The sequence below is a fragment of the Borostomias antarcticus genome (genome assembly GCF_949987555.1).
Source record: "Borostomias antarcticus genome assembly, chromosome: 17".
Lineage (NCBI taxonomy): Eukaryota > Metazoa > Chordata > Actinopteri > Stomiiformes > Stomiidae > Borostomias > Borostomias antarcticus.
Window position 1 is genome coordinate 18,570,629 of NC_140250.1, and position 13,334 is coordinate 18,583,962.

The following is a 13,334-nucleotide window of genomic DNA, read 5'->3' on the forward strand; positions in this document are numbered from 1 at the left end:
ACCGCTTTAAAACCAAAATTGAAATAAATACAACAAAATTTCAAAAAATTGGAAATCAGCTTTGGAGATCTATTTTCAACCATTCCGGTTGCCAGAAAATTCCATTCACAACAGGGGTCCAGTCCCGTTAGATTGTGAGTAAGCACCTCAACACTCTATAGGCTTCTAGCACATGTTGCTGAGTCAGGGTTTTAAACAATGGGTGGGAACCCAGCATTTGGGTTTGGTCGGGTATAAAAGTAGAAGGTTGAGACAACAAGGACATCAGTTTAGCTGCATTTCTCTGAGAGATCCGAGGAACCATCACAGCAACCACAATGGGCAGGGTGAGAAAACTAAAGCATAGGAATATATATATAGAATATAATACATTACTGGTGTAGTATTTTGCCACTGGGTTCACAAGAATTCTGTGCTATGCTTGGGTAATTCACATTGTGACTTAACGTTCACTTTTAGGTCACCTTCTACGAGGACAGGAACTTCCAGGGTCGCTCTTATGAGTGCAGCAGTGACTGTGCCGACATGTCCTCCTACATGTCCCGCTGTCAGTCCTGCAGGGTGGAGAGCGGTTGCTTCATGGTGTACGACCACCCCAACTACATGGGCCAGCAGTACTTCATGAGGAGGGGAGAGTACGCTGACTACAGGAGTCAGTTCGGATGGAACGACGGCTACATCAGGTCTTGCCGTATGATCCCTATGGTACGTCTAAGAATAATTATATCACAATTAGCTTAATACAAGTGCAAATTGTTCAGGGCATTAATATATGTTTCAATATTTCAATCTTACAGTACAGAGGAAACTACAGGATGAGGATCTACGAGAGGGAGAACTTCGGAGGTCAGATGAACGAGATGATGGAGGACTGTGACAGCATCATGGATCGTTACCGCATGAACAACTGCATGTCCTGTAACGTGATGGAGGGCCACTGGCTGATGTACGAGCAGCCCAACTTCAGAGGCAGGATGATGTACATGTATCCTGGAGAGTACAGGAACTTCAGCAACATGTATGGAAGCATGGGAAACATGAGGTGGATGAGCATGAGGCGTATCACTGACATGTGTTAGATATCCTTTCTGAATTCTACACAGATATCAATAAAGCACTTTATATAACAAATTTCCAAAGGTGTACATGTGATTACTTACATGCAAAGGGCACAACATATTCACATGTCATGTTGAATACATGTCAAGCTACATTAGCAAATCTGTAGTTTATGAGTAGTTTACTGTCAATGTATTGTACCTGTTGAAATATGATGAGCCAATACCATACAGTATGTTCATAAATGGTTGTCAAGCAGTATCCTACAGTATAGCATGTTTGACAAAACTGGGGCCTGTTAGTTCATGGATACTAATATCTCAGAAGTATAAGTATCACATTAGTCATGTACTGTATATGCAACAGCCTCATCTGTAGTTTCCCCGCCACCTTATCAAAAGACCATAAAGTGATACAGTATAGTCTAGAGGGAAATAGTTCCAAGCTTGAACATCAAAAGTCATGGAAGGGAAGACAATAATGAACATTGCAGAATGTGGGTTTTCTACACTTTGTTTTTTACCTTTGCATTGCTCAAAGGTGTGTTGTAATTAGAAGCAACATACTTGTTAACAGACTTGTTGTATATATAATAATCCACCACGACCAAACTGGATTTATTCCAGGAAGATTTTCCCACTTTAATGTTGACGATTAATGGATATATGTAATGTACCGTACTCAACAAAAGTAAAAACAATCTCAGTTTTTTATCACTTGATTCACAGAAAGGTTTCGACCAGGTCGAATGGAGGTACATTTTAATTGTGATTGTGAGGTAAAGCAAACATGGCATGATGGAGCCCCTTGCTATTGGCATCATAAATCATCCCTCTATCGCTGTTAATCTTAAGTAAGGTTGGTCATTGCATCACACTTTACAAGGACGACATGGTTTTGTTCATGTAAGATGAAACCTGGAGTTAGCTACCTTTGATAGGCCGTGGCACTCACCAGGTTCCGTTACCTCTTCCAAAAGCTTCCAAAGCTTTTATTTTTAAGTTGTTAGATTATTTTCTCCTACATTTTGTATGGGGATTCAAAGTAAATTGATTATCTCCTATATATACCAAACCCACGGCAGGTGTTTTGGCTAAATCGGGTCAGTCTGTCATGGTCATAATTTCCTCTAGAAATAGTCATTCTAGATTAGACCCGTTTAGTCCATCTGATTAGGTCCACATTTGGCTAAAAGAAAGTAATTCAAAATTGGACCATGTTTAGTCTGATCAGATCAATATGATCCATTAACTATAATATATGATATTCTGGTGATGCAAATAATGAAAATATTTTTTTTTTTAAACTACAGGGAAATTGCATTTTAAAACGATTGACTTTACTAGCAAGCTGATGATGAGCGTGCAGCTCGTGCCATTCCGAGGGCAAGTTGGGCTTGTGATTCTAACTCGAGAAGACACCTTGAAGACACTCAAGAAGCTCACTGTCAACACCTACGCTCAGCCAAAGACAAATGTTTAGTCTCAAAACCAAAACAGATTGGTGAGTAATGTGGGTGACATGAAAATGCAGTTGTTTAGACATCGTTCATAAGAAAGTCTTGAGGTAAAATGAACGCTAGTTAAGTTAGTAGTTGACGGTTGTAAAATGTTGCTGCCATCTTCTCAAAGATAGCTAGCTAACTGACTTTATCAAAGAGTTTGGTGCTATAGTCCTGCTGCCTACTTGAGCTTTATTAATTAATTTGCTCAACAGATAACGTTGCTAAATTTACCCACATTTGCATAGCAACTGGCAAGCGTAAACCTAATAATATTAGTTAATAAGCTGAAAGCCCGCTGCTTGCTAGCTATATCCTGAAAGTGGGGATTTTAGCTAGCTTAGCTTATTAGCTAACTGGCTACCTTAGTAGCTAGCAGAGCACTGGCCAAATGTGGATAAAATTAGTATTTGTTGAGTAAATTATGGAGAGATTAACATTAGCTCTACTAACTAACATTAGACCCTGAAACATTAAAAGAGGCTAGCTAGTTTAGCTAGAAGTCAGAATAGTTTTAAAACGTGTGTGTGTGAGGGACTGATTAATTTTGCCATTTTAGTTCTACTAGGAGTATGTTTTGGAGCATCTTGTTTGTTTTTTTGTTGATGTGCAGGTAAATGGCATAACATCAGGTAAAATGTTCATTCTTGATTATTTCATTATGTTTCATTCTCAGGTTTCACAGCTAAGCCAAATTGGAGGAAAATACACAAATAAGATCATGGACAGGTACAGTATGCTACATATTGTACTGTATATATGAATAACCATGCCAGATTAGATTTTCATTAATGCCAAAATATGTTTCAGCTTTGAAGTAACAATCAGTTTACTTTGGTGGTGTGGGGTGTTGCATTTGTATGTTAATTGTCTGTGATAGGCGTCGGTGGAGGTTTAAAGGTTTGTAGTAGTACTGTACTGTAGAAGTTTTGCCAAAAAATGGAAACACTACTCCATAAAACAAAAGCGCTGCCATGTTTTCCACCAGTCTCTTCCTAGACCTATCTTTTCACTAACTTTTCTGTACTTTTTTACAGGATTTTAACCAACAACCTCATGTCCAAATTCAACATGAAGGGTCATCGCTCCAAGAATGCTTTTCAACCAACCAACCTCTACACCGTTTTGAATGGTATGGCTAATTTGGACATTGTGAAAGCAAAATCGCAACCTGTTGTTAAACAAGTGGGACCAGGGCCCGCATTTATCAAATGTCTCAGAGTGAGAGTGCTGATCTAGGATCAGTTTATTCTTGTGAGACCATCCTGATCTTGCAAGCTCACATTTAACGTAGTTAACGTTAGTACAATAAACACAGCTGTAAGTAAATTTATTGCAGAAATATCAATTTAACAAGAATAAGTATGCACAAGCTGAGCTTCTCAGAGGAAAAGACGTTTTCGCCATTCTTCCGAGACGGCAAAAGTTCCTGTTAAACTGATTGGCTGGAAGAGTTAGTCTGTCAAGGCAAGTATTCCAGCCCATTGAAGTTGGTAGTCCAGACTGGTCAGTGGAGAGAAACGGAATGTGAGCTCCCTAGAGCAGGATGGTCTCACGAGACTATAGGATCAGTTATGCCTCACAGCTGAAAATGAATAAGATTAAGATACTGTATGGACAGTGTGAACCTGACTCTAGATCAGCACTCCTACTAGAAGACACTTAATAAATACGGACCCCAAGTATATGAACTATACTTTATTGACACACACCATAAGCTCTGCCTATAAATTGGTCTACTGTGCAATGAGAAAGCTGCAGAAAGCATGTTTTGTGTAATATAACTAAATGTGTGTCTTTTGGTGTTACAGCTGCAGTCAAGAAGTGGGATAGTAAGGCCACGGACCATACGGTTAGGCTCGCTGTTGGGGATCACCTCAAACACGCCCCTGGTAGAGCGGAAGGTGCTGGTTACAGCAGTGCAGTGCAGCACAGAGCAGAGGTTCCACATGCTTAGGCTACTGTATACTTCTCAAGTGTAGGGCTACCTCTCGTTTGTGTGCAGCTCCAGCCTAAATAACGAAAGCACTTACTGTACATTCTCAGTCAAGCATTGAGACTTTTCTCTTTATTTCTCTCCTGATGTGCTTTTGTGTTATTTTGAGATACAGGGCTATAACGTTATAGCAGCCTGAGAAAATACAGCGTTATATCTCACTTGTACGTGTGGTTTTATGCCACCAATTTAGCTATCTGAATTGGTTATGGTTGTATTGCATTTGCTAGTGTGTGTGTGTGTGTATGCATACTGTACATCCATGACTACAAGTTTGTGTGACTGTTCTTTGCCCCAGCAGTTGTGAGTGGGTGTCAGATTTGGTCAGTTTGTGTACACTCATTGCCTCAAAGTACAGTACAGTACATGTAACACTTTTCAGAGTTGTTTTTATTAGGTGGGCTAGCTTGTAGAAGCTAACCCAACTTGTGATATTCCCACTATTTCTTTCTTTCTTTACTATTATTAGGTGGGCTAGCTTAGCCCAACTTGTGATATTCTCACTATTTCTTTCTTTATTATTATTCTACCCATTTTTGTGGCCCTCAACTACGTCTTCATACTTTGTGCTAGAAACTTCATTCAAACTTTAAAATGTTCATGATGTTTAGCTGTTTCCCGGATCCATTCAGATTTTTGATATTTTTTATAGTTTTTTTAGTAATTTAACTTTTAATAGTAATTTTTGTGCCATTGAAACTGCTGGTAGAATGTTCAGTATCATTATGTTTTTAGAGTGGTGGCAGCTGTTGCTTTGAAAATATTCACACATTTTGTAAACTGCTGGCACTCCTACAGTTTTGAAAGCTCACACACATATTATACATCAAAACATTCACACAACTGCTGATTTGTACAATGTAAATATCTAAGCTGTGTGACTTATAGTTTTCACGGTATGACGATTTGTTCGGCAACTGTGCTCCCCATTGAAATGTATGGTGCCGCATCTGAGGGGGTGGAGTCTCACCACCACGCCACTATCCACGCCACGGGCCCCACAACTCAGCCCGAGTGGGCTAGAGACACATGGTCTTCACCGGTGCGGGCGGGTAGGTGGCCCGGAGAGGGGTACACTGTCCCCGACCAGCTCTGACCTGAGGGGGCGGAGTCTCGCTACCACGCCACTGTCCACGCCACGGACCCCACAATTCAGTCAGAGTGGGCTAGAGACGCACGGTCTTCGCCGTTGGGTGCATGGAGATTGCCCGGTCCGTAGTAGGACTATCAGTAGCTGTTACATACAGCTGCAGCAGCTAGCCCACCTCACATTTTCTCCAGGAAATGTACTTTCTAGTTTCCTTTGGTATTCAATTTGTTCTGCCTGAATGCCCTATGTAGTTGGGAGAGCAAATACTGTAGCATGGGCCAACTTAGAAATTAGAACCCATACAATTTTAGAGCAGAGTGGAATCATGGCACGGGTCCATGAGCCGCCCAAACATGGCCAGCTATTCACCTCCATTCATTTTTTAGAACAGGTTTACTCTAAAACTACTAACTAGATCGTCATGCAACTTGGTGGAGGGGGGGAAGCACAGGTCAACTAAGAACCCATTAAATTCTGGAGTGGATCCGAATCACGGAGGTCTGTGCTCTATGAACACCATTTCTAGTTGTGCTAATCGCATTGTTTTGTATTCTGTAAGAGTATGTTCTTTTTTTATTTCCTTGAGGGTGGGTGTTTCCTTTGTAATCGTGTTGTTTGTTTGTAAAACTAAAACTGAAAATGTGTACTGTAAATAAATAAATACAAATTTAAGTGAACTTTAGGTTATGACAATACAACCTGGGATCCTAGGATAAATGTGTCAAACAGGCCATTGTGTACTACTTCAAAAGGTTGTGTTGTAATGACTTCTCAATAGAAAAATCCATTCTAAAGTCTTGTAGGGGATCCAGTCCCATGGAAATGTGGTGAATGCCTTTCAGCACTCTATAGGCCTCTATACCATGTTGCTGGGTCAGGGGTTTGCACAATGGAGGGGGCCACGGGTTCTTTAGGTTGGGTCAGGTATAAAAGTAAGGGTTGGAACAGACAGGACACCAGTGTACAGTACCAGCAGTACAGCTGTCATCCACCTCAACACAGCCAAAATGATGGGCAAGGTAAGCAATGTGGCAGTTCAGTCGCATCTAACTCTTCCAGTACTAACTGTATAAAACCAAAAAATAAAACATTGTTTGGAACTTTTCAGATCATCTTCTACGAGGACAGGAACTTCCAGGGTCGCTCCTATGAGGCCAGCGCCGACTGTTCCGACATGTCCTCCTACATGTCCCGCTGCCACTCCTGCAGGGTGGAGAGTGGTTGCTTCATGGTGTACGACCGCACCAACTACATGGGAAACCAGTTCTTCATGAGGAGGGGAGAGTACTCTGACTACATGAGTATGATGGGATGGAATGATTGCATCAGGTCTTGGCGTATGATCCCCATGGTAAGATTAGGGGATAGGCTTTCTAATAACTGAAATGTATTTCTCCCATCAGAGTGTAGTATATATGTGTGATATCTGTTGAACTTTTCCAACAGCACAGAGGAAACTTCAGGATGAGGATCTACGAGAGGGAGAACTTCGGAGGTCAGATGAACGAGATGATGGATGACTGTGATAACATCATGGATCGTTACCGCATGAACAACTGCATGTCCTGCAACGTGATGGACGGCCACTGGCTGATGTACGAGCAGCCTCAATACAGAGGCAGGATGATGTACATGAGGCCTGGAGAGTACAAGAACTTCAGCAGCATGTTGGGAGGCATGGGAAACATGGGTAGCATGAGGTGGATGAGCATGAGGCGTATCGTGGACAACATGTCCATGTAAGTTGCATTCACAATGTATGACAACCCCACAAATTGATTAAAATGTTGTTTTCCAAAAATCCACTTTCAATTACAGTACTTTTGTATTCGTCTTCTTCATCTTCTTCTTCTAATAATTATAATAATAACAATAATAATAATGAGTCATAATTCCTAATCACAATTTACCTTGTGTTTACCATTGCCATATTCAAATGGAGCTGCCAGGAGCTCATAATATCCACTGGAAAATTATAGGGTTGGGCAGGATTTTTTCACACAGCAATACCGTCCCTAGATATTCCTGGGGTATGGTATAATCGGGATAATTACAAAAAAAAGTCCTGGAGGGTGCAGGGAACAGCATGGTGCCTAACACAATGCATAATAGTGATGTAGGCAAAACCTTCAGATAACTGTGTAACCTACAGTACAGTATGTAGAGTACAGTAATAGGAATACAGGGACATACAGTAGATTAGACTCATGGTCTGGTATGAACATAGGTCAGACACTCCTTGTGAGGGCTATCACTATGCATTATATTTTTCTGAAATGCACTAAATAAAAACTCCCTTTCCTTAATAGTCTACACTAATAAGTTAACCCTTAGCAATGGGGTGAGGTGCAAGTATAAACATTGTGAAGCAACAATTTCTCACAAGTGAATAGGATTTGTTCCCTTCCTCATATCCTCATATTTCTACCAATTTATTCTTCTTAAGAGAAACATTTCTTTGTATTACACTTTGTCTGACAGAAAAAGGACAGCAACATATTGACAAGCATGTGCCAATTTAGAACCCATTCAATTCTGACAAGCACAGAGCTACAAAAAGCATTCATTGGCAGAGGTCTGTGCTCTCTGAGCACCATTTCTAGTTTTGCTAATCGCATTATTTTGTATTCTGTAAGAGCATGTTCTTTTTTTTATTTCCTTGAGGGTAGGTGGGTGCTTACATTGTAACCGTGTTGTTTGTTTATAAAACTGAAAATGTGTTAAAAACAAAAATCATTGAACTTTAGGTTATGACAATACAATCTGAGATCCTAGGATAAATGTGTCAAACAGGTTGTGTTGTAATGATTGTGGACCCGCCCCGTGATTCAGATCCGCTCCAAAAATTTAATGGGTTCTAAAGTGGCCCATGCTACACCCCTCAACTGAGTTTCATAAAAAAATCAGTCTGCAAGTTGTTGCGTAATCAGTCCAAAAAATGGAATGAATGGGCGGCTCGTGGACCCGCCCCGTGATTCGGATACGCTTCGTAAACCTGCTAACAAATAAACAGACAAACACACCACCGAAAACATTACCTTTCACCCAGCTGTCGCTGGGCTGGAAGTAACAAATAAACCAATAAACAAACTAGGTCAGGTCTAGTCTGGTTTATGGGCTGGGCCGGCTTGTTTCTCTTAAGGACTGGATGGAGCCAGCTAGCTATGCCATTGAAATTGCTGAACTGAAATGACATGAAATCCAACGTCTACTAAAGAAAGGTCTTGTGGACACACCAGTCTACCTGGACACAGTTCTAATTCTTCCAACGCTAATCCAGCACAAGAAGACTGTGATAGCCAGTTAGTTCATGAGCTCACAGCTATAACATTAACGGTAGCTGTCGGTGGCTAAAGCAGTTACACTGATGATTCCTGTAACCTTAGCTATTTTGCTGCTGTTGATTCAACTTCTGTTTCTTGGGCATAAACAGAGGCAAACTCAAACTCACATTAGCAGCAAAACAGCTAACGCTGCAGGAATCATCGTAACCGTACCCATGTGTTTGTTACAGGAACGTTAGTTGCAGGTGTCCAGCCTGCTCTTCCTACCCCTGTGTTTGTTAATCCAGCACAATAAGACCGTGATAGATTCAAGATTCAAGATCTGTTTAATAGCCATGTATATGGTTCACACAGCCAGTTATCTCATGAGCTCACCAAGGTCACAACTAGCAGCAGCTCACATAACATAACGGTAGCTGTTGGTGGCTACAGCAGTTAGCTAACTCTACAATGATAATTCCTGTAATGTTAGCTATTTTGTTACTGTGAAATTTTAAAATAACGCTACAAAACATCAAAGCAATATTTGGACCATTTAGTGAGCTTATTATACCAGGCCATTTGGGTTCTGAATGGGGACACTGCTGCCCTCTTCCCATTCTGCAATTTTTTGGTACTTTGATATTCTGGATATTCGTTGCATTTAGTAGGAAAGGAAGGAAAACACCATTATCATACATTTCCATAGGCTACTTACATAACATTTAACTTCAAGTTATACATGTATAATTGAACATTGCCCTCTGTCACCAAATAAAACTGTTTTGAACCGAGGGCTTTTGTCCATTCTTGCTACTGCTTGTACCAAAAGATGGTGGTATAACATAAGAAAAGTAATAGACCACCAACACAGAACTAATCTTCATTCTGGCTTGTTTCTCTTCAGGACTGGTTAATCGGACAGAACCAGCTAGCCCTAGCCAGTTAGTAGCAGCAGCTTCCGTAACATAACAGTAACTGTCAGTGGCAAGCACTTCTCGGGAGGCTACGCCCCTTAGGGACGTCGCTCCTATTCCCTAAGGGGCTACACCTCCCTCATAGAATGACAGTTACACAAGTAACTGGTATTAGCAGGTCTTGCCATCTGAACACATCAGTTCCAATGCTTCAGCACAATAAGACTGTGATAGCCAGTTAGCTCACAAGCTCACTTGAGGTCTTCTGAGCCGCTTCCATAACATAATAGTAGGTGTCTGTGGCTAAAGCAGTTGGCTAACGTGACAATGTTGATTCACGTTCCATAGCTATTTTGATGCAGCTAACATTAAATGAATAATTGTAACCTTAGTTTCAGTACATTCATTGCGTTCCCATTCAATTCATGGTGTTTGATGCAAGCCCACTTGACTGGACAGACTGGCAGACCCTGGCAGTGAATTCCAAAGCTGTTATTTTGAAACTGACCACAAATTGGGAATCTACATGATAACTTTCTTGCCTGAAAAAATATAATAACAATTCCTAGACAGTTTGCTCATGTTTGTTGTGTTCTCCTTACGAAGTGAAGCTAAATTAACATGTCTAGGGTGCTGCATCATTTTTATATATGATCCAAATGTCTTAGCCCCTCATACTGTATGATTGCCCAACTATTCTAAATAGCCTAAGAGGTCTATACTATACTATACAGAAGAAAAAAGAAAGAAACATTAAAGACTGGATGACTCTCAAACACATATTGACCTAAAATCTAAATTTTCCAGGCATTATTTTCTCATGCCATTACTACTATGTGGTTGAATACTGTAAAGTTCTAAAATAAAGCTAAAAACATCAAAGCAATGTTTAGGTCATTTAGTGAGCTTATTAAATGTGTAGCCTATGTAACATTTACAGTATGTCTATGTGGGTGGAACTACAATCTATACCATAAAGACTGCGGATGTCAGAAAACATTTCGAAGCCAATTTTATTCAAAGGAATGCAAATATGCAGCTTACATTATAGGAATTATCGTAAAGGTAGTTGCAGTACATTCATACAAGTTGAATTGCGGGACCTGATGTGACAGGGTTCGTTTGGTGTAGGCAAGTGACTGTCATCACGATAACGTCATAGCTGCTTGTACCAGAAGATGGCGATATAACATAAGAAAAGTAATAATAGACCACCAACATAGAAGTAATCTGTGGAGGGAATACTGCCTCTTGTGGTGCCAACAGAGAGACGCAGGTGTTTGGCCAGCAATACACGATTTACGGAGCTAGGGAACTGGGGACTGACAATGCAACAATGCCAAGTATAGGGTCATGGCCTCTGGTCCCAGCCCAAAAACACACGCCAACGAAAACATTACCTCATTACCTGCGCTGTTGCTGGGGCGGAGGTAAAAATGGCCGGTAAAGATCAGTATTACTAATTCATATGTTAATAACAGATATAACTGTTTGTTATGCAATAATTCAATTTCTATTGCATCTCTTGTGTCTCTGTACACAATTTAACACATTTACACATTTCTTTTCAATTGCTTTCACATTTATGGTTATTAACCATCCAGCAGTGGTTCCCAAATGTTGAGTTGTGACCAACTGGTGGGTCACGCGGACCCTCACCCAGGGTCATGTATTTACCCCACTGTATTGGTGTCAATGTCTTATCACTCTGTAAAAAGTTTAGTACTTAGTATACTGTCAAAACAAAAGTAAAACTTCACAAAAATATTTCTCTTAGTGTGAAGATTAAAGTGATTAAAGTTAAAGTGGTAGAAATGTATGAGGATATCTTTAAAGGGGGCAATTCACCTGTAGATGTTTTTCAGAAAAATGTTTGAAAAATAGCAGCTTTAATTAAGTTTGGGCATTTTTTCTTGTATTAATATAGTCATAGTATATATGTTATAGTAGAAGAATGATTAAAAATATGGAAAATTGATGAGTGGAAGACAAAAATGCCATTTTGCCCGTCAGCCTTGCCAGTACTGTACCACACAGTATAAAGTGAGGATATTAGAGGAAAAGGCAGTGTACAAACTAGACTTTAAAGAATGATCTTATGTAAAATACAGAGATTACTATTTATGGGGGTGACTATTCTTTGTAAACTGTTTAAAATGCACTACAGTATATGACTTTGTTCAAGAACAAAGTCATACCTGTATAAAGGCCTTTACCGTAGGCCTATAGCATGCTGCTGGCTCAGGACTTTACACAATGGTCACATAGGTTCTTTAGGTTTGGTCAGGTATAAAAGGAAAGAGTTAAGCCCAGGTACCAGTGTGAAGGCAGTTGTGCTCTAAAACCAAAAATCCAAAGCCAAAATGACCACCGCCGGCATGAACATGATGAGCAAGGTAATTACAAGTGAAGTGAAATTATTATAAATTACTATTAACTGTAACTGTTGAATGTCACACAAACAGCTTTAATATTTGTTTGTTACAAACAAATATACCATGAACCTAGTTTTTATTTCGGTAAGCAGGTCATATTCTAGGGACCAACAGACCACCAAATTATTTAGTTGAATGACATTCCTGCTCATTTCCAGATCATCTTCTACGAGGACAGGAACTTCCAGGGTCGCTCTGGAGAAGAAGGGATGTTCTAAATGTTTTTTTTTTTTTTTTTTCAGATCATCTTCTACGAGGAGAGGAACTTCCAGGGCCGTCACTATGAGTGCAGCACTGACTGTGCCGACATGTCCTCCTACATGTCCCGCTGCCACTCCTGCAGGGTGGAGAGTGGTTGCTTCATGATGTACGACCGCCCCAACTACATGGGAAACCAGTTCTTCATGAGGAGGGGAGAGTACTCTGACTGCATGAGTATGATGGGATGGAATGATTGCATCAAGTCTTGGCGTATGATCCCCATGGTAAGATTAAGGGATAAGCTTTCTAATAACTGAAATGTATTTCTCCCATCAGAGTGTAGTATATATGTGTGATATCTGTTGACCTTTTCCAACAGCACAGAGGAAACTTCAGGATGAGGATCTATGAGAAGGACAACTTCGGAGGTCAGATGAACGAGATGATGGATGACTGTGACAACATCATGGATCGTTACCGCATGAACAACTGCCAGTCCTGCAACGTGATGGAGGGCCACTGGCTGATGTACGAGCAGCCTCAATACAGAGGCAAGATGATGTACATGAGGCCTGGAGAGTACAGGAACTTCAGCAACATGTATGGAGGCATGGGAAACATGAGGTGGATGAGCATGAGGCGTATCATGGACTCCTATTATTAGGAATTGCATAACAACCATGTAATATAAACCATTGAATAAAATCATTCCACATTTAATCTCCCTCTTGATATGTACTTTATAAAGAAATATAATTTATTGCACTGCACGGTAGAGCACTAAGATTACTTTTACTGATGACAATGGCCTGGCATCAAACCCAGGTTTCTCTCTTCCCAACCAAAATTAATAAGACGTCTTTGCCAACCCA

At 40.4% G+C, this 13,334-nt stretch overlaps 3 protein-coding genes across 3 annotated transcripts; all 3 read left to right on the forward strand.

Annotated features, from left to right (window-relative positions):
• Positions 1 to 317: 317 nt before the first annotated feature.
• Positions 318 to 1,079, forward strand: LOC311320313 (gamma-crystallin M3-like; the record flags this gene model as incomplete). Its single annotated transcript, XM_084452045.1, has 3 exons — positions 318 to 326; positions 460 to 705; positions 798 to 1,079. 3 exons carry the CDS (start codon positions 318 to 320, stop codon positions 1,077 to 1,079), a joined length of 537 nt encoding a protein of 178 aa, XP_084308171.1.
• Positions 1,080 to 6,653: 5,574 nt separating this feature from the next.
• LOC311320175 (gamma-crystallin M2-like) lies at positions 6,654 to 7,389 on the forward strand (the record flags this gene model as incomplete). The annotated part of the gene is made up of 3 exons (XM_084451869.1): positions 6,654 to 6,665; positions 6,755 to 6,997; positions 7,093 to 7,389. The coding sequence occupies 3 exons, from the start codon at positions 6,654 to 6,656 to the stop codon at positions 7,387 to 7,389; spliced, it is 552 nt and encodes a 183-aa protein (XP_084307995.1).
• Positions 7,390 to 12,189: 4,800 nt separating this feature from the next.
• LOC311320173 (gamma-crystallin M2-like) lies at positions 12,190 to 13,126 on the forward strand (the record flags this gene model as incomplete). Its single annotated transcript, XM_084451867.1, has 3 exons — positions 12,190 to 12,222; positions 12,504 to 12,746; positions 12,842 to 13,126. The coding sequence occupies 3 exons, from the start codon at positions 12,190 to 12,192 to the stop codon at positions 13,124 to 13,126; spliced, it is 561 nt and encodes a 186-aa protein (XP_084307993.1).
• Positions 13,127 to 13,334: the final 208 nt, after the last annotated feature.